This window comes from Lampetra planeri, chromosome 40 (assembly GCF_965212315.1).
Source record: "Lampetra planeri chromosome 40, kcLamPlan1.2.h2, whole genome shotgun sequence".
Lineage (NCBI taxonomy): Eukaryota > Metazoa > Chordata > Hyperoartia > Petromyzontiformes > Petromyzontidae > Lampetra > Lampetra planeri.
In genome coordinates this window covers 9,404,373-9,429,593 of record NC_136146.1, presented here as the reverse complement: position 1 = coordinate 9,429,593, position 25,221 = coordinate 9,404,373, and the positions used below count along the sequence as shown (strand labels likewise).

General features: G+C 49.9%; 1 protein-coding gene across 1 annotated transcript; it reads right to left on the bottom strand.

Annotated features, from left to right (window-relative positions):
• Window positions 1-24,777, bottom strand: LOC144731859 (protein kinase C theta type-like). Its single transcript, XM_078613152.1, has 11 exons — window positions 24,603-24,777; window positions 23,366-23,478; window positions 21,569-21,659; window positions 18,009-18,229; window positions 17,259-17,435; window positions 15,677-15,768; window positions 14,187-14,249; window positions 12,477-12,615; window positions 9,114-9,302; window positions 8,227-8,355; window positions 1-5,301 (listed from the first exon to the last, which is right to left on the bottom strand). The coding sequence occupies exons 1-11, from the start codon at window positions 24,760-24,762 to the stop codon at window positions 5,146-5,148; spliced, it is 1,530 nt and encodes a 509-aa protein (XP_078469278.1). The 5' UTR covers window positions 24,763-24,777; the 3' UTR covers window positions 1-5,145.
• Between the last annotated feature and the right edge of the window lie 444 nt (window positions 24,778-25,221).

Sequence of the window (25,221 nt, the reverse complement as noted above, 5' to 3'; positions counted from 1 at the left end):
TCAACACGTGCGACTATGCAGTCGAGAAAAACGAGATTTTATTTTTGTTTGCCGTTAATTGATTACCCACAGTCACCACCAGAGCGGTAATACGTTTTACACCCCCCAAAAGGGTTCGCGTGTGGACGCCGGTATAGAAGCCCACAACACCAGTCCACCTGTGCCTAGAAATCAAGCCCACGACGCATCCCCTGGGAATGTTTAAACAAAGCAAATATTGGGTAGAATAAAAACATTAAAAAAACTAATATTGGCATGCTGGGGATATTACGTCATTAAATAACCCAAACGAAGATTGAAGAGCAAGGATGGTTGTATGTTTACAGTCACGATCAGATTCACAAGCGACCTCCTCAACATAACGACGCAAGAACACAACAGTTACACGGTCAAGTCACACGGTTAAGTACCTGGGATTACACGACCCAACAATCACATCAGTGTTACGCGACACCACATTTCATCACGACAAAAACGCAACCGTGCACATTTTGCGAACGTTTGCGGGGCCAGTGCTGGATTATCCTCGTAGCAAAAGTAGCTACACATGCTTCGGGCCCCGCACTTTGAAGGACCCCGCGCTAAATGCTTTCAAGCTATCAATTCCGGTTCGGTGATTCTGCACTTGCTCTATTACTATAGTACTATACTGCCTTCAACTTTTATGAACGACTGGTTGTTTAAGGTTAGCGATTTGTCGTATTATCTGGCTGTATAGGCAAGTGAAAAAATAAATTAACTTTACTGTGCAAGTTAAAAATTTGTGTTTTAATATTTGCGTGTTTTTTTAATTCATGGCCCCTTTATAACATCATGCTGCAGGCCGCGCACGAGCTTAATCCAGCACTGTTTGCCGGCTGATTGCATCTGTGTGGAGCGCGCGCCATGCCTGCGACGAGAACGACGGCCGAGTGGCTCAACGCGGACGCAAGCAGCGACCTGGCACCGCAACACGAACACCGCGACTACGCGAGCACAGCACGCGGCACTTTTAACGTCCAAAAAATACGCAGCTTTATGAACGCCTTTGACCGCAGGTGAGAGGAGAATACAACTTTCCCGAAAACATTGGATGTGGATAACTCATTTTTTTCGCATTGCCAAGCACCGTAACGCGATGCTGACGATGCCTCGTGCCCCAAAAGGCTGCGATCGTTGCCCTTATCGTTGTGCGCTTTAACCCCGCAGAGCATCGCCCGGCCTCAGCTCCTGTTCAGGAGGGCCCGGTTAAGTCGTCAGTCAGTGGGCGATGGTCGGTTTGCAAACTCCCGACAGAATCGTTTGCGGTGTAATTTTTGTTTTCAAATTTGCTGCACGTTTGGACCGTGACATCCGGCACACAGCAGCTTACTCTTGCGAACGGCCTCGCTCGATCTGCGGCGTCCACTCTGAAGAAGATGATGGCGTTAATATTTTACGGTAAAATAGCCTCCCAGGGAATTATCCAGGGCGGGTCTGCCGGATTCGAACTGAGGACGGTCCGCAACGATCGGCGAGCACGCCGCCTGATCAGAGCGTCCCGGGGCCGCCTCGTGCGAGCTGGAAGCTTCGCTCATGAGAATAGACAAGTGGTGTCGAGTAAACTATGAACTATTTAAAACAAGTTTTTATTTTACCAGATAAGGAAGGCCCCACTGAGCTGCAATGTCGCTCTCTTTGTCAGAAGCGACCCGGCTATCACAAACGATAGCTCAGCGAAGTGGCTCATCAGCACATGGAAATTGATGACGGCCAAAATAAACTCTTCAGCGCAGTGAAAAAAAACGGAGCCCGGATTAAAATCCACGCCATCGCGGGGAGAGAGAGACACACAAACTACAAATAGACAGCAGCAGGCGTCAGGGTCGGAATCGAACCCACGGCTTCCTGCACACCAGGCGAGGCAGATAATATCTCGCCACCGTGGCGCCCGTGCGTGTGAGCACAGTGGGTTGTGTTCACACGCGTGGCAGTCACTTTAGAGTCTCGTATTTTCCTGCATTACGAGACAGAGCCCTGCTTGCGTCTCTACGGCATGTCGGTGGATGTCCCCCAAATCTATTCTATTGGCCTCCCATGTCACATGATGCTCGTGCCTCTCTCTGATTGGCCACCAGTGCCTATTAAATGCCTCGACATATTTCGCCAATACCAACACCCCGTGGTGTGTGACCTTAAAATAAAAAAAAAACTAATCTATAATAGGTGGCGTTTAGGGCTATGGTTCTTCTACATTGAACATAAGTCGAGAAGTTTAGAGAGTGGATGATAAGAGATGATTGGTGGGAATTAAACTTTTTGTTTTGTTTTCTGATTACTAATAGGTAACTATTAGTAGTTACCTATTGGCTGTTTAAGGGGCCGTCCTAAATGACGTCACGCACCTAGGGGGGGGGGGTCAGACATTTGTGACGATGTGTGACGAGGGGGGGGGGGTGAGAAATGTGACGTCACATCAAAATTCGCAACTTTAAATAAATATAGAATTGTTATAACAACACAAATTGTTATAACAACACTCCGACAACATCAGAGTGCAGCGCCACATTAAATACGCACTACAATGACAATAGTTTAAAGCGATTTGAAGCATGTTTTATTTTCAAAATGGAAATATGGTTTGGGGAGGGGGGCAGAGCTTTGTGATGTCATATTTGAGGGGGGGTGTGACTTTTTGTGACGCCGTGTGACGAGGGGGGGGGGGATCAAAAATAGTCCAAAATCGCGTGACGTCATTTATGGTCGGCCGCTAAGTACCAGACACATCCTGCAAAATAACTAAAATCATTCCTACAAAATAAAGGTATTTATATTAAAAGGTAAAATTCGAAAATGTCGCCGGCACTTTGCATCATGGGAAGTGTTGTCCTCGTGAGAACAAGGCCAGTGCCAGTGCCCTGGGCAGGAATCCAAGGGCCTCTTGAGTGAGACTGGGGGCGGTCCATGGGACCGGTGGTGAGGGCGCATTCCAAAGCGTGCTGCCGATTTTGTTTGGGCCGAACCGCAGCTCCTCGACACGGATTCGAGGCGTGCGCCTCGCGCGTTAGGGCCATCCATTGAAGCAGGCTGATGGCACGATCCGCAAACAAGGCCCGTTCCCACAACGATTGCCTCTGCGCGCACTACGGAGGAGGACTATTGCCCGAGACGTGGCACCTGTAGGACAATGTCTGCTACTCCGAAGGCCGCGTGGTGTTTCGTGACACACAGAGCGTCGTCGAGCTACGCTGCTAGTTGCACTTTGTGCACCTCTTCTGCCAACGGCCGTGGCGTCACCAGCTAAACGTGATTAGATCGCCTCCTCGGAATTCCATCACTGTGGAAGGCGACCGTTATATAGTTATAAAGACTATATATGACGATACATGTAACTTTCTATATAACTATATATATAAAACTATATATATTAAACTATATATATCGTTTTATATATACAGTTAACAGCCCCTACTTGAAAATACTGCACGCAAGTCAAGCCAGCGTTACCTAAAATAGCCACTCGCGTGCGCACATGCGCATGTGGACACACGCATGCACGCACGCGCGAGGCCATTCCTCCTTTTTCCAGTCGCTCCGACCTCCGGCTGTGCCGTCGACGCTGCCGCCGTCCCCGCGAGACGCTGACCACCTCACTCGCGACTCACACGGGAAGCGGCGTGGCGTTAACCCCCCCCCCCTCCTATGGCAAATGAAGAATTGGCCTCCGGAAGCGTGCGCCGCAGAACTACTCCCGAGGCACCCCCCCTTCGCAGTCGCCTCACTCCCGCTCCGGGTGATGCGGCGCCTCAATCGACGTGCTCGGCCTCGGAGCTTGGAGCAAAGCCTCGTGAAGTGAGAGAACGCGGAGTGGTTTTTTTGCGAAGTCGCTGCCGACCAGCCGCAACCCATCAAAGCGTCGCACTTCAGCGTCTCCGCTTAAACCCACGAGTCGCTAAACCCGACATTGCACCCCGGCGACGTGGCCCGTTGTTCTGACGCGGTTTTATTTCTCCGCAGTCAAGTGGCCGTCCCGAGTCATTTGTAACATTTGCAAGCGGCCAGGAAAAGAGTCTCACTGGTTCTCGTGTCAATCCTCTCCCAACACGCGTTCAGTTTGTGCTATCGTGCATCGCGAGGCAGAGAGGCATTTGGAATTCTTAGAGGCGAGCGGTGTTAAAAAAAGAAAAAACCCGGAACATTACGTCGGTAACTTATAGTCCGAATTCAGCACGCAAACCGCCACCGCCGCCGATGGCTTTTCTGCTTTGGGCTGTGTTGGGCATTTCCCATCCCAAGCTTTTGCCATGCGGCTGACTGACTGCGGCCACCTTTAGGCGACTATCCCGCACCATTTCACCGTTGCGTTTCGTTAATACGAGCTTTGTGCAAGTGTTTGACTTCTCCCGTTACGCAGATTTCTATTTGCCCCACGTAAGCTCCGGTCACTTTACGCGGTGCTTTTGACGTCCAGTGATGGTGGTCGCTCTGCTCCCATTTGTTTTATCTTTCTGGCTCTATTGTTGCTTTTCTTCAAACCCATTCGTGATTTTAGGGGTGACCCACCCAAGTCACCGATCTCTCTCTCTCTCTCTCTGTCTCCCGCGCTCTCGCCGGGTTCAATGAGAAGAACAAAACAACTTAGCACGCAATTGCGGCCTGGCTTTTCCGCGGCCATGATTAGCGGTTCATCATACATTTTCGGGTCAGAGCCATGCGCAGCGATTCTAGGCGGGCCGGCAAATTATTTCATTGGAAAAAGGCCCTCCCGTTGCCCGTATGGCAGAGGCGGCAGTGGGGGGGGGGGGGGAAGGGCGAGCGCCGTGACAGTCACCATCATCGTCGCCGCTTCAGCTCTCTCACCGGGGCGAGTCAACGTGCAATTCCCTCTCAGTTATGCGGCGTTTTAGCGTCCAAGCTGCCAGGGCGGGCACCTTCAGGACGAGATGCGGAAAAAGTCAACGGTTCGCGGTCCACCAATCAAAACGAAACAAAAGCTCGACAGCTGAAGACGCCCGTGGTGATGAAGTTTAAAGCTTGACGGAGGAGGAGGGAGAGGAGGAATCTGTCGACACGAGGCCGAACGGAGGACGAGCGCGCGTGGGGTTATCTGTTGTCAAGTTGCTCGCGCGCACCCCTCTTCTCGTCTTTATTATTTGAACCGATGTGGCCGAGCGCACTGCGACGGTTTTACCGCAGCACGGTCTTGAGCTCGTGGCTCACGAAGGAGAAGCCGGAGAAGGTGTCCTGGTCCATAGAGTCGATGAGGTTGCGGTCTCCCCGCGAGAGCCGAGGTTTCTCCTGCAGGAACTCTTTGTCAAAGTTGCTCCAGTCCCCGGGGGAGCCCTGGGGGGGGGGAGGGCGGTGCACGCACACACGCACATAGACAGACAGACACGTACACACGCACGCACACACATGCACGCACACACACATGTAGACAGACAGACACATACACACACACGTACACGCACACATGCATACACATGCGCACACGCATGCACACACATACACACGCACACACAGGTCAGCATGGCACACGAGGATGTGGTGTAAGGCCAGAACCACGCCCGGCCGCCTTTATCTCCCCAGTGCCGTTGATTATACATCGCAGTGAAGCTGAGGACCGGTTCAGATAATCGTCACAGATGTTGGGCCGTGAGCAGAAATCGAACGCTGGCCGCCGGGGTTCGTAGCACACTGCAGCGCTAACCACTGCACCACCACTCCCCACCGTGTCATGCTAGGAACGATCTCCCAACGTGACTCTTCCAACGATCTCCCCACCGTGTCACTCTACTAACGATCTCCCCACCACGTCCCTCTACCAACAATCTCCCCACCACGTCACTCTACCAACAATCTCCCCACCACGTCACTCTACCAACAATCTCCCCACCACGTCACTCTACCAACAATCTCCCCACCACGTCCCTCTACCAACAATCTCCCCACCACGTCCCTCTACCAACAATCTCCCCACCACGTCACTCTACCAACAATCTCCCCACCACGTCACTCTACTAACGATCTCCCCACCACGTCCCTCTACCAACAATCTCCCCACCACATCACTCTACCAACAATCTCCCCACCACGTCACTCTACCAACAATCTCCCCACCACGTCACTCTACTAACGATCTCCCCACCACGTCACTCTACCAACAATCTCCCCACCACGTCACTCTACCAACAATCTCCCCACCGCGTCACTCTACTAACGATCTCCCCACCACGTCACACTACCAACGATCTCCCCACCACGTCACTCTATCAACAATCTCCCCACCACGTCACTCTACCAACAATCTCCCCACCACGTCACTCTACCAACAATCTCCCCACCACGTCACTCTACCAACGATCTCCCCACCACGTCACTCTACCAACAATCTCCCCACCACGTCACTCTACCAACAATCTCCCCACCACGTCACTCTACCAACAATCTCCCCACCACGTCACTCTACCAACAATCTCCCCACCACGTCACTCTACCAACAATCTCCCCACCACGTCACTCTACCAACAATCTCCCCACCACGTCACTCTACCAACAATCTCCCCACCACGTCACTCTACCAACAATCTCCCCACCACGTCACTCTACCAACAATCTCCCCACCACGTCACTCTACCAACAATCTCCCCACCACGTCACTCTACCAACAATCTCCCCACCACGTCACTCTACCAACAATCTCCCCACCACGTCACTCTACCAACAATCTCCCCACCACGTCACTCTACCAACAATCTCCCCACCACATCACTCTACCAACAATCTCCCCACCACATCACTCTACCAACAATCTCCCCACCGCGTCACTCTACTAACGATCTCCCCACCACGTCACACTACCAACGATCTCCCCACCACGTCACTCTATCAACAATCTCCCCACCACGTCACTCTACCAACAATCTCCCCACCACGTCACTCTACCAACAATCTCCCCACCACGTCACTCTACCAACGATCTCCCCACCACGTCACTCTACCAACAATCTCCCCACCACGTCACTCTACCAACAATCTCCCCACCACGTCACTCTACCAACAATCTCCCCACCACGTCACTCTACCAACAATCTCCCCACCACGTCACTCTACCAACAATCTCCCCACCACGTCACTCTACCAACAATCTCCCCACCACGTCACTCTACCAACAATCTCCCCACCACGTCACTCTACCAACAATCTCCCCACCACGTCACTCTACCAACAATCTCCCCACCACGTCACTCTACCAACAATCTCCCCACCACGTCACTCTACCAACAATCTCCCCACCACGTCACTCTACCAACAATCTCCCCACCACGTCACTCTACCAACAATCTCCCCACCACGTCACTCTACCAACAATCTCCCCACCACGTCACTCTACCAACAATCTCCCCACCACGTCACTCTACCAACAATCTCCCCACCACGTCACTCTACCAACAATCTCCCCACCACGTCACTCTACCAACAATCTCCCCACCACGTCACTCTAACAACAATCTCCCCACCACGTCACTCTACCAACAATCTCCCCACCACGTCACTCTACTAACGATCTCCCCACCGCGTCACTCTACCAACAATCTCCCCACCACGTCACTCTACCAACAATCTCCCCACCACGTCACTCTACCAACAATCTCCCCACCACGTCACTCTACCAACGATCTCCCCACCACGTCACTCTACCAACGATCTCCCCACCACGTCACTCTACCAACAATCTCCCCACCACGTCCCTCTACCAACAATCTCCCCACCACGTCACTCTACCAACAATCTCCCCACCACGTCACTCTACCAACAATCTCCCCACCACGTCACTCTACCAACAATCTCCCCACCACGTCACTCTATCAACAATCTCCCCACCACGTCACTCTACCAACAATCTCCCCACCACGTCACTCTATCAACAATCTCCCCACCACGTCACTCTACCAACAATCTCCCCACCACGTCACTCTATCAACAATCTCCCCACCACGTCACTCTACCAACAATCTCCCCACCACGTCACTCTACCAACAATCTCCCCACCACGTCACTCTACCAACAATCTCCCCACCACGTCACTCTACCAACGATCTCCTCATTGCGTCACTCGACTAACGATTTCCCCACTACGTCACTCTACTAATGATCTCCCCACCACGTCACTCTACCAACAATCTCCCCACCACATCACTCTACGATTGATCTCCCCACCGCGTTACTCTACGATTGATCTCGCCAGGTCGCGCTGCGACTGCTCACCACACGGGGCTTGAAGGGCGGCTCCAGCTCCCGCTTCTCCAGCGCTTCCCAGTTGATGGTGCGGAAGAACGGGTGCTGCCGGATCTCCCCGGTGACGCCGAGTCTCTTGGTGGGTTCTCGCTCCAGAAGCTGAGAACAAAGACAAACATTCCCCTTGTAGCCTCAACGGACTGTCGGGGCAAGTGCTTTTCATAAGCGGCACCGATGCGGGCCGGCCATGGCGCTCGAAGGATTTGGTGGCCAGCACCACGCCCGGCCGCCTTTGTCTCCCTAGTGGAGATGTTTACAGACCGCACCAGGTACTCATTTGAGGCCGAGTCGACCTAGTGGAGGCTCAGGAATAGTTCAGTTATTTGTCACTGGGAATTGAAGTCGGGTCACCAGGTTCATAGCGCAGTGCAATGCTATCCATTGTGCCACCGCTCTCCATGATAACACAATCATTAACCACAATTATTGCTCATATTGTATTATAATTATTGAAATTCTTCTTCTTCTCGAAACACGAAGCCTCAGCGCCTCTCAAGGCTTTTATTTCAGGAGTGTCCTGAAAAGTTTTCGCAGCAAGGGGGCGACGGTTGGCAGGTTTCAAAATCAGGTTGCGGTGTCATTGATTCACATCGGGACATTTGGCTCACGTCAGTTACATTGTGTGAAAACAAACGAGAACTATGGCAGGAAACCGGAGAACCTTGGGAGGAAACCCATGTGGACCAAAGGTAGAACGCACAAACTCCGCACACACGGGCGCCCAAGCCGGGAGTCGAACCCAGGTGCTTCTCGCTGAGCGTTACCGCCCTGTCGCCCGGTGATTTTCCCCCTCCACGTGAGAGTCTCGCTCACCTGGTGGGGGGGGGGGGGGGGGGGGAGAAACACCACTCACTCACCAGGGGCAGGATGTCGCGCGAGTCCTTGGTGATCCAGCGCGGGTAGTAGGGCACGATGGTGCGGATGCTCTCGAACAGCTCCTCCTCGTCGTCACCACGGAATGGACTCTGCCCGATGAGCATCTCGTAGAGGAGGACCCCAAACGACCACCAGTCCACGGAGCAGTTGTACTTCTGTCCAATCACGATCTGCAAGGTGGCCCGGGCAGTCAGGGGGACAGAGCGCTGCGCTTGCACTGGCTGAGATGCTGGGTTGTGTTCACTCGCTCACTCGCTCGTTCAACCAGACACTATCTTACACACACACACACGTTCACCCGCTCACTTACCCGCCTGCTCACTCTCTCCCCTGCTCGTTCAACCGCTCACTCACCAACACACACCCGTTCACCCACTCACTCACCCGTTCACCTGCTTGCTCACCTGCTCATTCAACCGCTCGCTCATTCAGCCACACACACCCGTTCACTCACTCGCTCCCTCACCTGCTCACTCGCTTGCTCGTTCAACCATTCGCTCACTCACACACCCATCCACTCACCTTCTTGCTCACCCACCCAATCACCCACTCCTCCATACAATTCAACATCTCACTTGTAATCTTTTGCTCTTTGTAAAAATGAAAAATGTCTGCAGAGAAATTTTCTTTTGTTATGCCATAGACCCTCAGTGAGTCTTAAGACACGTTTTCAGGAGGGTGTTGCATGCCAGGAGGTCCCACTCACATGCATTGATAGCACTCAGAGGCCTACACTGCTGGCTTTACCTCACCTGGTATGTATGCAGGAGGTCGTGGGTTTGATCCGACCCTGGCACCTGTATATTTGGAGTTTGCATGTCATCCCCGTGGTTGCGTGGATTTTTTTCCGGGTCCTCCGTTTTTCCCCTCCACATTGCGAATCGTCATCAGGCATTTAGAGCGATTGGCTGCTGTAAATTTGCACGTGATAAGCCACTTCATTGAGCTGCCATTTGTGATAGCCAGGTCACTTCTCAAAAAAGAACTATGTAGCAGCTCAGTGGGGCCTTACTTGGTAAAATAAAAATAGGGGGGGGGGGGGAAATAACCTACTTGCTGTGCTACCCTCTCCTGGCCACCCCCACAGCCCAGTGGGAATTGGGGTTTGCACATTTGTAAAGAAGCTCCTTCGCAGGTTCCATTTTTTAGGTTATTTATTTTACAGTAACGTATTTACAAGGCGAGATTATAACTAATACATTCACAAGGCTATGATTATCTGCAGCCCCGGTGGTTCTCACTAGATTCATCTTGAATAGTCCTTCTTGATGATTTCCACCGTGTAGATCTCGAACAATCCTTCTTGATGGTTTCCACCATGTAGATCTCAGACAGTCCTTATTGATGGTTTCCACCATGTAGATCTTGAGCAGTCCTTCTTGATGGTTTCCACCATGTAGATCTCGGACAGTCCTACTTGATGGTTTCCACCATGTAGATCTCGGACAGTCTTTCTTGATGGTTTCCACCATGGAGATCTCAGACAGTCCTTCTTGATGATTTCCACCATGTAGATCTCGAACAGTCCTTCTTGATGGTTTTCACCATGTAGATCTCAGACAATCCTTCTTGATGGTTTCCACCATGTAGATCTCAGACAGTCCTTCTTGATGGTTTCCACCATGTAGATCTCAGACAGTCCTTCTTGATGGTTTCCACCATGTAGATCTCAAACACTCCTTCTTGATGGTTTCCACCATGTAGATCTCAGACAGTTCTTATTGATGGTTTCCACCATGTAGATCTTGAGCAGTCCTTCTTGATGGTTTCCACCATGTAGATCTCGGACAGTCCTTCTTGATGGTTTCCACCATGTAGATCTCAGACAGTCTTTCTTGATGGTTTCCACCATGTAGATCTCGAACAGTCCGTCTTGATGGTTTCCACCATGCAGATCTCGAGCAGTCCTTCTTGATGGTTTCCACCATGTAGATTTCAGACAGTCTTTCATGGCGGTTTCCACCATTTAGATCTCGAACAGTCCTTCTTGATGGTTTCCACCATGTAGTTCTCGAACAGTACTTCTTGATGGTTTCCACCATGTAGATCTCGAACAGACCTTCTTGATGGTTTCCACCATGTAGTTCTCGAACAGTCCTTCTTGATATTTTTCACCATGTAGATCTCAGACAGTCCTTATTGATGGTTTCCACCATGTAGATCTTGAGCAGTCCTTCTTGATGGTTTCCACCATGTAGATCTCGGACAGTCCTACTTGATGGTTTCCACCATGTAGATCTCGGACAGTCTTTCTTGATGGTTTCCACCATGGAGATCTCAGACAGTCCTTCTTGATGGTTTCCACCATGTAGATCTCGAACAGTCCTTCTTGATGGTTTCCACCATGTAGATCTCAGACAGTCCTTCTTGATGGTTTCCACCATGTAGATATCAGACAGTCCTTCTTGATGGTTTCCACCATGTAGATCTCATACAGTCCTTCTTGATGGTTTCCACCATGTAGATCTCAGACAATCCTTCTTGATGGTTTCCACCATGTAGATCTCAGACAGTTCTTATTGATGGTTTCCACCATGTAGATCTTGAGCAGTCCTTCTTGATGGTTTCCACCATGTAGGTCTCGGACAGTCCTTCTTGATGGTTTCCACCATGTAGATCTCAGACAGTCTTTCTTGATGGTTTCCACCATGTAGATCTCGAACAGTCCTTCTTGATGGTTTCCACCATGCAGATCTCGAGCAGTCCTTCTTGATGGTTTCCACCATGTAGATCTCAGACAGTCTTTCATGGCGGTTTCCACCATTTAGATCTCGAACAGTCCTTCTTGATGGTTTCCACCATGTAGTTCTCGAAGAGTACTTCTTGATGGTTTCCACCATTTAGATCTCGAACAGACCTTCTTGATGGTTTCCACTATGTAGTTCTCGAACAGTCCTTCTTGATGGTTTCCACCATGTAGATTTCGGACAGTCCTTATTGATGGTTTCCACCATGTAGATCTCGAACAGTCCTTCTTGATGGTTTCCACCATGTAGATTTCGGACAGTCCTTATTGATGGTTTCCACCATGTAGATCTCGAACAGTCCTTCTTGATGGTTTCCACCATGTAGATCTCAGACAGTCAGCCCCGATGTCGTCTACCTTCAGTCCCCGAGCCAGTGCCCCGATTGCCGGCCTCGCTCCCCCTTATATACCCCGCTCAGCCACACCCCGGTAACTTCCAGCACTTTCGCCTGGTAGATTCTTCCGACAGACTCCACTGTCTTCTACTTTCCTTCTAGAACCTTCCCTCGTACAGTACCCTGCACCTGTTTCCACCCCTCTCCACTGAACCCACGAGAACCCCTTGTCATGTTCACTACCCTGCACATCTTTGCCTCACCTCTGGGGCAATGTAGTCCGGGGTGCCGCAGAAGGTGCCGGCGCGAACATCGCCCACGATGTTCTCCTTGCACATGCCGAAGTCAGCAATCTTGACGTGGCCGTCCTTGTCCAAGAGGACGTTGTCCAGCTTCAGGTCCCTGGGGCAGAACGAAATGGGGGTGGCGGGGGGGGGGGGGTGTTCGTACCTCCGTGAGTCTCGCCAGGGTCTTGGAAAGTTTTCGCAGTGCGGGGGGGCGGGTGCTGTGTGCGATACTCCCAGTCGAGTCGTTTGTGCGGAATTTTTTCTAATTTGGCCAAGTTGGACCGCGGCACCATGAATCAACCATGGTCACGTGACACTCCGGTCATCCTCGTAGCAGCAGCCGCGGCTTTTGGCTGACCATCGAACAAAGACAGGGGTAACGGCATCACGCGGTGCTTTCACCTGTGCTTCTGTGGTCGTCTGGAATGCCCTTCCTTCCGATGTTAGGAAGCCACTGGAGCTATGCACCTTTAAATCACCTAGATTGAAAACGAATTTCTTTATAACTGCTTTTTGTGTTGAGTTTGTTGTCATTCTCCCGCACCTCTGGTTAACATGGTTGGCTATGTATGGTGTGAAAGAAGTTCAACATACCTACATCAACAATGGACATACAATGGCTTGCCAATGTCTGAATCAGAATATTTTCTTATACTGGAGCAATCCGATGAGCTATACAACGTTTTTTCACAGATTTTCCAGTAGCGACGGGAAAAAATGTTACAACAACAATCAGTACAAAAACATTATAGTAGTGCAAAGTACAAGAAAGATAAACAAATCACCCAAACACATACAAATTAAACTAAACCATCCCCACCCTACCAGATAAAGCCCACTGAGCTATTAACTTATTTTTCAGAAGCATCCTGGCCACAAATAACAGCTCAACAAAGTGGCTTATCGCGTGGACATTTAATAGCAACAAATTAATCTAAATGCATTGGTCCCTCAGTTCACGGTCCCATCGATTAATGACATTTCAGGAAACGATTCGCCTCCCATAGGGGTCTCATTGTTTCTATTAACGATACATTTTCGATAAATGGTATGTCTTACGATGTCACGCGGCTACCAATTTCGACCAATCGGAACGCTCCCTAAGTGGACTCGGCAGACCTCAGCCAATCAGCGACCCACCCTTTTGTGAGCGTTTTTAGAGCAACTGGCTGCTCGCTTTTTAATGTTTGATGTGTGTTACTTACGGAAACAACTCTTTTGAATACATAACATGTTCTTAAAAATTGTGTGTTTAAATATTATTAGGGTTAAAGAGGTCAACTTCCGATCGTCTTGGAACACATTAAACCTTTAACGTGCATTTCCCACATTCGATTAACGATAATTTGAATTAACGACGGTGTTCGTGGTACCAATTTATATCGTCAACTGAGCGACCACTGTAATCTCAATGCATGATTCTAAATGTGGAGAGAAAAACCAGAGGACCCGGAGTAAAGAATTCACACGACCACGGGGAGAAAGACACGCAAACTCCAAATATACAGTAGGGGTCAGATTCTGGATCGAACCCATGCCCTCTTGCGTACCAGGCGAGCTAGTTAATATCGTCACAGCCTCATCCGCTGCGAAGCAGCAGATCAGGATTTGAACTCGCAACCTTCCCACTTGCGGGCCGCTCGCCATGCCGCTGGGCCGTGCGCGAGGGTTCCCCCCCTCCCTTACCTGTAAATGATCCCCCGTTCATGCAGGAACTGGAGTCCGCTCACGATCTCGGCTGCATAGAACCTGCAATGAGATCGGGGGGGGGGGGGGGCGTATGAATGGCAGAACGACTGCGATGATGACAGCAAAGTTGAGCGGGCTGAGTGAGCTGAGTGTGTGGGGTGTGAAGAGGGGGCAATGGGTGTAAAATAGGGGGAAACGCATTTGAATAGGTGAATTATAGAATGCGTTTGAGAATGAGCGTAGCAGAGGTTTTTTTGTTGGGTTAGATTGCGTGAATATAAATGTGTCGTTAAACCTGCCACCACCCGACACAACCAATCAGTAAGGGTTTGTCACATAAACATAACGTGCCAATTAGTTTACTAGTTCAGTACTAGTGTGTAGTGTAGTGTATACTGTAGTGTAGTGTATAGTGTAGTGTATAGTGTAGTGTATGGTGTAGTGTATAGTGTAGTGTATAGTGTAGTATACTAGTTCAGCACACACCGGTTGTGTGCAGCAGAGTAAACCCACGACAACATTTACAATCAGTGTAGTGTATAGTGTAGTGTATAGTGTAGTATACTAGTTCAGCACACACCGGTTGTGTGCAGCAGAGTAAACACACAACAACATTTACAATCAGTGTAGTATATAGCGTAGTTTATATGGTAGTGTATAGTGTAGTGTATAGTGTAGTGTATAGTGTAGTGTATAGTGTAATGTATAGTGTAGTGTATAGTGTAGTGTATAGTGTAGTATACTAGTTCAGCACACACTGGTTGTGTGCGGCAGAGTAAACCCACGACAACATTTACAATCAGTGTAGTATATAGCGTAGTTTATACGGTAGTGTATAGTGTAGTGTATAGTGTAGTGTATAGTGTAGTATACTAGTACAGCACTACACCGGTTGTGTGCGGCAGAGTAAATCCACTACAACATTTACAATCAGTGTAGTGTATAGCGTAGTGTATAGTGCAGTATACTAGTTCAGCACACACCGGTTGTGTGCTGGAGAGTAAACCCACGACAACATTTACAATTTGAGTACCGTGACATTTCCTGCCAGTAATTGCGACAACAACAACCAGCCCCATCAGGCACACGGACAGAGTTTGCGAGCGCAAGTCGGGTTAACGGGATTAAGTTGGAGGGTAAGGGATGCGAGCGGGAGGGGGGTGAGGGAGGAGTGACCGCAGGATGGCAGAGCGCTGTGAGTGTGAGCGATAATTTGTGATAGTCAGGTCGCTTTTGAATAATAAGTTAATAGTTCAGTGGGATTTGTCTGGTAGGATGGGGATGATATAGTTGTATTTGTATGTGTGTTGGTGATTTTTTCACCTTTCTTGTACTTTGCACTACTATCGTACTTTTTCTCCTGTTTGTATTTGTAATGTTCTTGCCACGTGCCCCGACTGGACATCTGTGAAAAAGAGCTTTATAGCTCATCAGATTCCTCCTGCAGTGTAAATAAATACTCTGATTTTGTGTGTGTGTGTACGCACGTTGCTCGGTCGATCTCGAAGCGACCCTTGACCTGGATGTGAAACATGAGGTCGCCCCCGTTCAGATACTCCATCACAAACATGAGGTGCTCCTGCAACAACGACAGAGACAGAGAGACAGAGACAGACAAAGAGACAGAGACAAAGAGAGAGACAGAGAGAGAGACAGAGAGACAGCGCCGCAGCGCCGCAGAGCAAGGGGGCGATCAGGCTGTGTGGCCTCGGAGGGGTGGCTCGTAACATCATGAAAAATAATAATGGGGCAGTTTTTACTCCTTTTTTCTTTCTTTCTGGCAATAAATCAACAGGACTTGTATTAAGATGCTAAAACGCTACATAGACACACACACCTTTTAGCAAGGCATCAAAAGTCTGCATTAACCACCACACACACTACATTGTGGCAAGGCGTGCCAACAAACATGCTCTGATAATTATAATAATACAAGCATTGTCTTTGATTGGCCTACACCAGAGACAGCAACCTTCTTCATGGCCTAGTCTCACCACCAGTGTTAGACGAGAGAACAACGTGAAAAGGCGAACAGCACAAAGACAATTCCACGTGTCACAGCATGCATAGCTCGGGTCCGCGCAGTTATATCTATGGCACCGTTTTGCCAGTATCAAAAATTATGAAACATAAGAATAGGTTTTACCCCTTCTGACCATAAAACAGGAGGTGTTAAGATGTAAAAACACCAAATAGATACCGATTGCAAGGCATCAAGTCTGCATTAACCACACATACCTGTGGCAAAACATGCAAACAATCAGTTTCCAAGACAATGCATAGATTATCATCACAGTGGTGAGGCTGTGATGGTGGTGAGGCTGTCACAGTGGTGAGGCTGTGATGGTGGTGAGGCTGTGATGGTGGTGAGGCTGTCACAGTGGTGAGGCTGTGATGGTGGTGAGGCTGTGATGGTGGTGAGGCTGTGATGGTGGTGAGGCTGTGATGGTGGTGAGGCTGTGATGGTGGTGAGGCTGTGATGGTGGTGAGGCTGTCACAGTGGTGAGGCTGTCACAGTGGTGAGGCTGTGATGGTGGTGAGGCTGTGATGGTGGTGAGGCTGTGATGGTGGTGAGGCTGTCACAGTGGTGAGGCTGTGATGGTGGTGAGGCTGTGATGGTGGTGAGGCTGTGATGGTGGTGAGGCTGTCACAGTGGTGAGGCTGTGATGGTGGTGAGGCTGTGGTGGTGGTGAGGCTGTGGTGGTGGTGAGGCTGTGGTGGTGGTGAGGCTGTGATGGTGGTGAGGCTGCGATGGTGGTGAGGCTGTGATGGTGGTGAGGCTGTGATGGCGGTGAGGCGTGATGGTGGTGAGGCTGCGATGGTGGTGAGGCTGTGACGATGGTGAGGCTGTGGTGGTGGTGAGGCTGTGATGGTGGTGAGGCTGCGATGGTGGTGAGGCTGTGATGGTGGTGAGGCTCTCACAGTGGTGAGGCTGTGATGGTGGTGAGGCTGCGATGGTGGTGAGGCTGCGATGGTGGTGAGGCTGTGATGGCGGTGAGGCTGTGATGGTGGTGAGGCTGTCACGGTGGTGAGGCTGTGACGATGGCGCCGGTGAGGAGGCTCCCTCACCTTGGTCTGGAAGGTGCAGTAGAGATGTGCCAGGTAGGGGTGGTCCCAGGCGAGGGAGAGGATGCGCTTCTCGACGAGGGTGCACTCCACGTCGTCCGACATGATCACCACGTCCTTCTTCAGGGCCTTGATGGCAAAGAAGTTCCTTGGGCGAGATTTCAGTTCGGCCAGGAAGACCTGCGTGGCGGCGGCGGTGGATGCGTGAACAGACCAGAGCGGCAGTGGATAACGATCTAACGCGAGAAAGGGCTCCAGAGAGCAAGATGAACACGTTTTGCAATCACGACGTCTGTCACCAAGATCACAAAAGCAATTTTTTTTAGAGATTAAACAGATATAACTCAGAGCAAAAACAAGCAGATAGAACTCAAAGATAACCAGATATAAGTCAGAACCAAATAAAACTCGGCAGAGACAACCATATAGAACTCAGCAGTCAACCAGACAGAACTCAGCAAAGACAACCAGATATAACTCGGAGACAACAATTTCTATCTTAGCAGAGACAACCAGATCGAACTCAGAGACAACCAGATATAATTCAAGAGACAACCAGATAGAACCCATAGACAACCAGATAGACCACAGAGGCAACCAGATAGAACTCAGAAACAACCAGATAGAACCCATAGACAACCAGATAGAACCCATAGACAACCAGATAGAACTCAGAAACAACCAGATAGACCACAGGACCAGATCGAACTCAGAGACAACCAGACAGAACTCAGCAGAGAGACAAGCCATCACCTTTCCAAAGCTGCCCTTCCCGAGCACTTTGTGGAAGATGAAGTCGCTGAGGCCTAGCTTGATGGGCTTGGGAGGAGCCTGACCCAAGGAGGCGCGTCCGGGCTGCGTGGGGGAGAGCAGACCGGGCGAAGTGGGAGGGACGGGGCTCGTCGGCGACTCGTCGGGGCTCTTGGGGCAGGTGATGTTGTATGAAGAGTCGTCGCCACCACCGTCTTCTCTGGCTGCCGGCAAACAAAGCAGGAGCGGGGGAGCTTGTGAGCGCACGCGGTGGTGGCGGTGGTGGTGTTTTGTGGTTTCGCCGACCTCTACCGGAACAGGCGCACTCGCCGCCCTGAACTCTCAATCGCATTTTGTACCCTACATACAATAGAGTTGGTAGATACTACTGTAGAGTCAGTATATACTACCGACTCTATTGTATGTAGCATGTGTAGTAGTAGATATTACTGGGATACTACTGCTTCAGTATATACTAATATACAGTGAGGGAAAAAAGTATTTGATCCCCTGCTGATTTTGTACGTTTGCCCACTGACAAAGAAATGATCAGTCTATAATTTTAATAGTAGGTTTATTTGAACAGTGAGAGACAGAATAACAACAACAAAATCCAGAAAAACGCATGTCAAAAATGTTATAAATTGATTTGCATTTTAATGAGGGAAATAAGTATTTGGCCCCTCTGCAAAACATGACTTAGTACTTGGTGGCAAAACCCTTATTGGGAATCACAGAGGTCAGACGTTTCTTGTAGTTGGCCACCAGGTTTGCACACATCTCAGGAGGGATTTTGTCCCACTTCTCTTTGCAGATCTTCTCCAAGTCATTAAGGTTTCGAGGCTGACGTTTTGCAACTCGAACCTTCAGCTCCCTCCACAGATTTTCTATGGGATTAAGGTCTGGAGACTGGCTAGGCCACTCCAGGACCTTAATGTGCTTCTTTTTGAGCCACTCCTTTGTTGCCTTGGCCATGTGTTTTTGGTCATTGTCATGCTGGAATACCCATCCACGACCAATTTTCAATGCCCTGGCTGAGGGAAGGAGGTTCTCACCCAAGATTTGACAGTACATGGCCCCGTCCATCGTCCCTTTGATGCGGTGAAGTTGTCCTGTCCCCTTAGCAGAAAAACACCCCCAAATCATGTTTCCACCTCCATGTTTGATGGTGGGGATGGTGTTCTTGGGGTCATAGGCAGCATTCCTCCTCCTCCAAACAAGGCGAGTTGAGTTGATGCCAAAGAGCTCCATTTTGGTCTCATCTGACCACAACACTTTCACCCAGTTGTCCTCTGAATCATTCAGATGTTAATTGGCAAACTGCAGACGGGCATGTATATGTGCTTTCTTGAGCAGGAGGACCTTGCAGGCGCTGCAGGATTTCAGTCCTTCACGGCGTAGTGTGCTTCTTTTTGAGCCACTCCTTTGTTGCCTTGGCCATGTGTTTTTGGTCATTGTCATGCTGGAATACCCATCCACGACCAATTTTCAATGCCCTGGCTGAGGGAAGGAGGTTCTTACCCAAGATGTGACGGTACATGGCCCCGTCCATCGTCCCTTTGATGCGGTGAAGTTGTCCTGTCCCCTTAGCAGAAAAACACCCCCAAATCATGTTTCCACCTCCATGTTTGACGGTGGGGATGGTGTTCTTGGGGTCATAGGCAGCATTCCTCCTCCTCCAAACAAGGCGAGTTGAGTTGATGCCAAAGAGCTCCATTTTGGTCTCATCTGACCACAACACTTTCACCCAGTTGTCCTCTGAATCATTCAGATGTTAATTGGCAAACTGCAGACGGGCATGTATATGTGCTTTCTTGAGCAGGAGGACCTTGCGGGCACTGCAGGATTTCAGTCCTTCACGGCGTAGTGTGTTACCAACTGTTTTCTTGGTGACTATGGTCTGAGCTGCCTTGAGATCATTGACAAGATCCTGCCGTGTAGTTATGGGCTGATTCCTCACCGTTCTCATGATCATTGCAACTCCACGAGGTGAGATCTTGCATGGAGCCCCAGGCCGTGGGAGATTGACAGTTCTTTTGTGTTTCTTCCATTTGCGAATAATCGCACCAACTGTTGTCACCTTCTCACCAAGCTGCTTGGCGAAGAACAACGATGTGTAACTTTTTATATTATTCATTCTCAGTGGACCCTCCCCCTCCAGATGTGGGGGTAAAAAGTTGATCAACAGGTTTCCAAAAATTGTCCAAAAAGAACATCTGGAGGGGGAGGGTCCACTGAGAATGAATAATATAAAAACAGTTACACATCGTTGTTCTTGGAAATGTTGCTCCAGTTAATCCTACAGTACAGTAGTTGCCATATCTTTACACACAGTAGGTGGCGGAGTTTGATTGAAGTTGATTGGTGTGGCTCTGCTGTCATCCACTTAGTGGGCCGAGTCATATGCGCGGGAGCAGGAAAGTGTTATTAAGATTGAGCACACGCAGTGATAAACTACATTTTCTTAGCTTAAACAGAATGTATACCTACAGTGAGGGAACAAGGTATTTTATCCCCTGCTGATTGATTGATTGCTTCTGTGAACAGGTGCCTTTTATACAGGTAAAAGCTGAGATTATGAGCACTCCCTTTAAAAGTGTGCTCCTAATATCAGCTCGTTACTTGTATAAAAGACACCTGGGAGCCAGAACTCTTTCTGATTGAGAGGGGGTCAAATACTTATTTCCCTCATTAAAATGCAAATCAATTTATAACATTTTTGACATGGGTTTTCTAGATGTTTTTGTTGTTATTCTGTCTCTCACTGTTCAAATAAAACTACCATTAAAATTATAGACTGATCATTTCTTTGTCAGTGGGCAAACGTACAAAATCAGCAGGGGATCAAATATTTTTTCCCTCACTGTATATTAGTGGTTTTTGGCATAGAGATCCGCGGAAAATTTATATTTTTGGATTATCCGCGATTTTTAATAATCTGCTGCAGTCTTCCGTGTCGTGAGCGAGGATAATCGAGAGTCGACTGTGTTTCTAAAGAGGTTTGCTGGCTGGATTCCTTCCTGGATTCCTGTGCATACGCCGGATGTAGGCCATGTGTGCGTGCGTGGTCATCACACCACTAACCCACCCACTCACCCACCCACCCTCCACCTACTCACCAACCCACCCTCCACTCAGCCCATCATCCCTCCCCTCCCTCCGGGATGGATACATCACATACTCATTTGTGGAGAAGCACAACAAGGGTTCTCCTACGGATATACTCGCCCTCCACCCGAGGAATGTGGAATTTTCCCCACTGGTTCTGCAGGGCTATAAATGGAAGACGCGTCACGTTTGGCAAGATGTTAACTACCTCGCCTGGTATACAGGAGGTTATGGCTTTGATCCCGAGTCTGACGCCTGCTGTATATAGGAGTTTGCATGTTTCCCCTGTGGTCACGTGGATTTTTCTCTGGGTCCTCCGTCTTATCCCTCAACATTTACACCCGGCATTGCGCGTTCAGAGTTCTTGGCTGCTCTAAATTTCCACGCGATGATGAGTCACATCGCGGGTAAAGAAGCGCGGGAAGACTGGCATGGGCGGGGCAGTCGACACGTACCTTGCTCCTGCGCTTGGATGGCCTTCTGCAAGTTGGGGATCATGTTCTCAAAATTCTGGAACTCGCCCAGAGCTCCCTTCTGTTTATTCATCTGTGGAGTAGACAGCGGCGTGGGGCACTCAGCGCTGGCGTAGCAGTGTGGGCGGCACCCAGATCCCTCCCAAACAACGACTCCATCGCAAGAGGATGACCACCTACTCGCTACTACTACTACTGCTGTTATTGTTGTTACAGTCTGTTCTCCCGTAACGTTGCGGTAGTCGTTGCGTTCCCGAAGAACACCGCGTGCCGGAAAAATCGCGTTGTAATAAATAATATATAATATGAGGGTAAAGCACGTTCCGCGATGACACGCGAGATGCGTAAGACAGGCTGAACAAAGACTGAGGCACGTGGGTAGCATCTAGAAGCATCCAGAAATATCCCAATGCCTTGTGTGATACTACGCCAAGGCAGCCGTTACAACAACCGCTTATTTGGACTCGCGTGACGTAGTTCCGTTCACTCGATCACATTATATCCAATTCGCACACCCGCGTAATGAAAAAAAATGCGTTCCCAGATTACATTCGCTGTGCTGTATCCAATCCGCATTCTAAAAACACCATGCAGCATTGCAGGAGAACGGACTGCGCTGCATCATCGGAGCCTTTCGCGCTAGTGCCGTGAGACTGAATGGTAACGAGCGGCCTCCGTGCCCTTAACCCGAGGTTGGGCCATGGAGCGAATGTGGCCCAGGTGCTGGGAGAGGCTCCTGGCCAGGGGCTCTCGGCGAAATCACAGCGGGGTTTGTACGGTGGACAAGGGCAATAGTCGCACATCTAGTGCCTTAACAAAGCTGGCACCTTTACAAAGATACCATCTTAACAAAGCTAGCATCTTAACAAAGCTAGCATCTTAACAAAGCTAGCATCTTAACAAAGCTAGCATCTTAACAAAGCTAGCATCTTCTTGGTTCTTTCGGTAAAGTCACGTAGAAGGGAAGTAATACAATAATAAAAATAAAGCATAACAAAATAATTCTCACGACGTTTCGGCCACAACGCAAGCAGCCGTCCTCAGGTGGAGAACAGGTCCGTCAAGTAGACAAAGTCTGAATGGCACGCTCCAGGCTTGGAGCGACTATTTATGCTGGGATGGAGGGGCGAAGAGCGTCTTGACAAAATAATTTGCATATCAAGAGGAATTTAGCATATTTATGGAAAATGCAGATATGCGATTAGCACTACTTGTGAAATGCGTAGGAGGTTTGGCGACGGGTTTAAAGTCATTATGCCCATGCATTATGCAGGATTAGTAGCATCAAAGGGAGGGAGTAGGGTCAGAATTAATAAAGGGAAGGAATTTTAATAATATGGCGCCGCAGCAACTAATATGCGTATTGACTATACCTTGTCATATTACACTATGTTTTATTCTACCCACTCAACTGTATAGCACACTGCTATATATTAACTATAAAATTACGATACTATATATTACCTTATACATTGTATTAAACATTACACTTTAATACTATTTATTATTATATAATATGCTATACACTATACCATAAACCGTCGCGTGAAAGGTACTAAGAAAAAGCAACGAAATATGCAACGAAATATGCCAAGAAGATGAATCCCTGCAGTCACGAAAGCTTTAAATCGAAAGTTAGCATCTTAGCAGAGCGAGCGCCTTTACAAGCCAACAACGGCCTTGGTGGTTCATGGGCGGCGAGGGTCCATTCTGAGCGGCGCCGTCTCCGGCGTGTCACGGCTCGCAGGGGAGGTTCCCGACGGCCAGTGCAGTGCTCACCGTCTGCTGGGTCGTGTCGATGTGCGCCAGCGCCTCGGCCATCAGCTTCTGGTTGACGCCGCACAGGTTGGCAACCTTCCCCTTGCAGCGGTGGTGAACGTTCATCTCGCATGCTGGAGTAGGGAGGGGGGGCACAGGGAGGGGGCACACTGAGGGGCAGCACGAGGAAGGGGGAGTGGTGAACATTCATGTGGCACTGAAGGGGGGGGGGGGCATGGGGAGGAGGGCGCGCCCACGATGGGGATTGAGGCTACACTGGGGGTTGAGGGTGTTGAGGCTACACTGGGGTTGAGGGTGTTGAGGCTACACTGGGGTTGAGGGTGTTGAGGCTACACTGGGGGTTGAGGGGGTTGAGGCTACACTGGGGTTGAGGGTGTTGAGGCTACACTGGGGTTGAGGGTGTTGAGGCTACACTGGGGGTTGAGGGGGTTGAGGCTACACTGGGGTTGAGGGTGTTGAGGCTACACTGGGGTTGAGGGTGTTGAGGCTACACTGGGGGTTGAGGGGGTTGAGGCTACACTGGAGTTGAGGGGGTTGAGGCTACACTGGAGTTGAGGGTGTTGAGGCTACACTGGGGGTTGAGGGGGTTGAGGCTACACTGGGGTTGAGGGGGTTGAGGCTACACTGGAGTTGAGGGTGTTGAGGCTACACTGGGGGTTGAGGGGGTTGAGGCTACACTGGGGTTGAGGGGGTTGAGGCTACACTGGGGTTGAGGGGGTTGAGGCTACACTGGAGTTGAGGGGGTTGAGGCTACACTGGGGTTGAGGGGGTTGAGGCTACACTGGGGGTTGAGGGGGTTGAGGCTACACTGGAGTTGAGGGGGTTGAGGCTACACTGGGGATTGAGGGGGTTGAGGGGGTTTAGGGGGTTGAGGCTACACTGGGGGTTGAGGGGGTTGAGGGGGTTGAGTCTACACTGGAGTTGAGGGGGTTGAGGGGGTTGAGGCTACACTGGGGGTTGAGGGGGTTGAGGGGGTTGAGGCTACACTGGGGTTGAGGGGGTTGAGGGGGTTGAGGCTACACTGGGGGTTGAGGGGGTTGAGGGGGTTGAGGCTACACTGGAGTTGAGGGGGTTGAGGCTACACTGGAGTTGAGGGGGTTGAGGCTACATTGGAGTTGAGGGGGTTGAGGGGGTTGAGGCTACACTGGAGTTGAGGGGGTTGAGGGGGTTGAGGCTACACTGGAGTTGAGGCTGCACTGGGGATTGAGGCTACGCTGATGGGCCTGGGGGGATTTACCATCGCACTTCAGTCCCTGCTTCACCAGGCCCCAGAGCAGAGTCCCACAGTGGTCGCAGAACGTGGGGCTCTTGTAGTTGTTGGTGCGGAACCTGTGTGGCATGTCGATCTTAAAGCGCTCCTTCTGAAGCTGCTCACACAGCGAGAAGGGCAAAGACATAAACAATGAGACACACAACAAGACGGAGATACATACACGAGACAGAGACACGCAATGAGAGAGAAACACAATGAGACACACGTACAACAAGGCAGAGAGACACTCAATGAGACAGACACACACGATAAGACACACAAGGAGACAGAGGGACACTCAAAGAGACACATACAACAAGACAGAGATACACAATGAGATATACTGAAAGAGAGACATAATGAGAGAGACACAATGAGACACACAATGAGACAGAGGCAATTAATCGATTAATTAGTTGATGGAGTTATTGATCCTTCCGGGGCATTTGCTTATTTTCATTCGTGAATGACAAACGACAGGAATAAAGGCTGTTTTTCAACGATTTTACTTAACTTGATTCCTCTGTTTGTTGTGGTCAAATCTTGTAATCAAAATTTCGTCCACTTTCCGTTGTCCAATCAATTCCACATTTTGCACACGTAC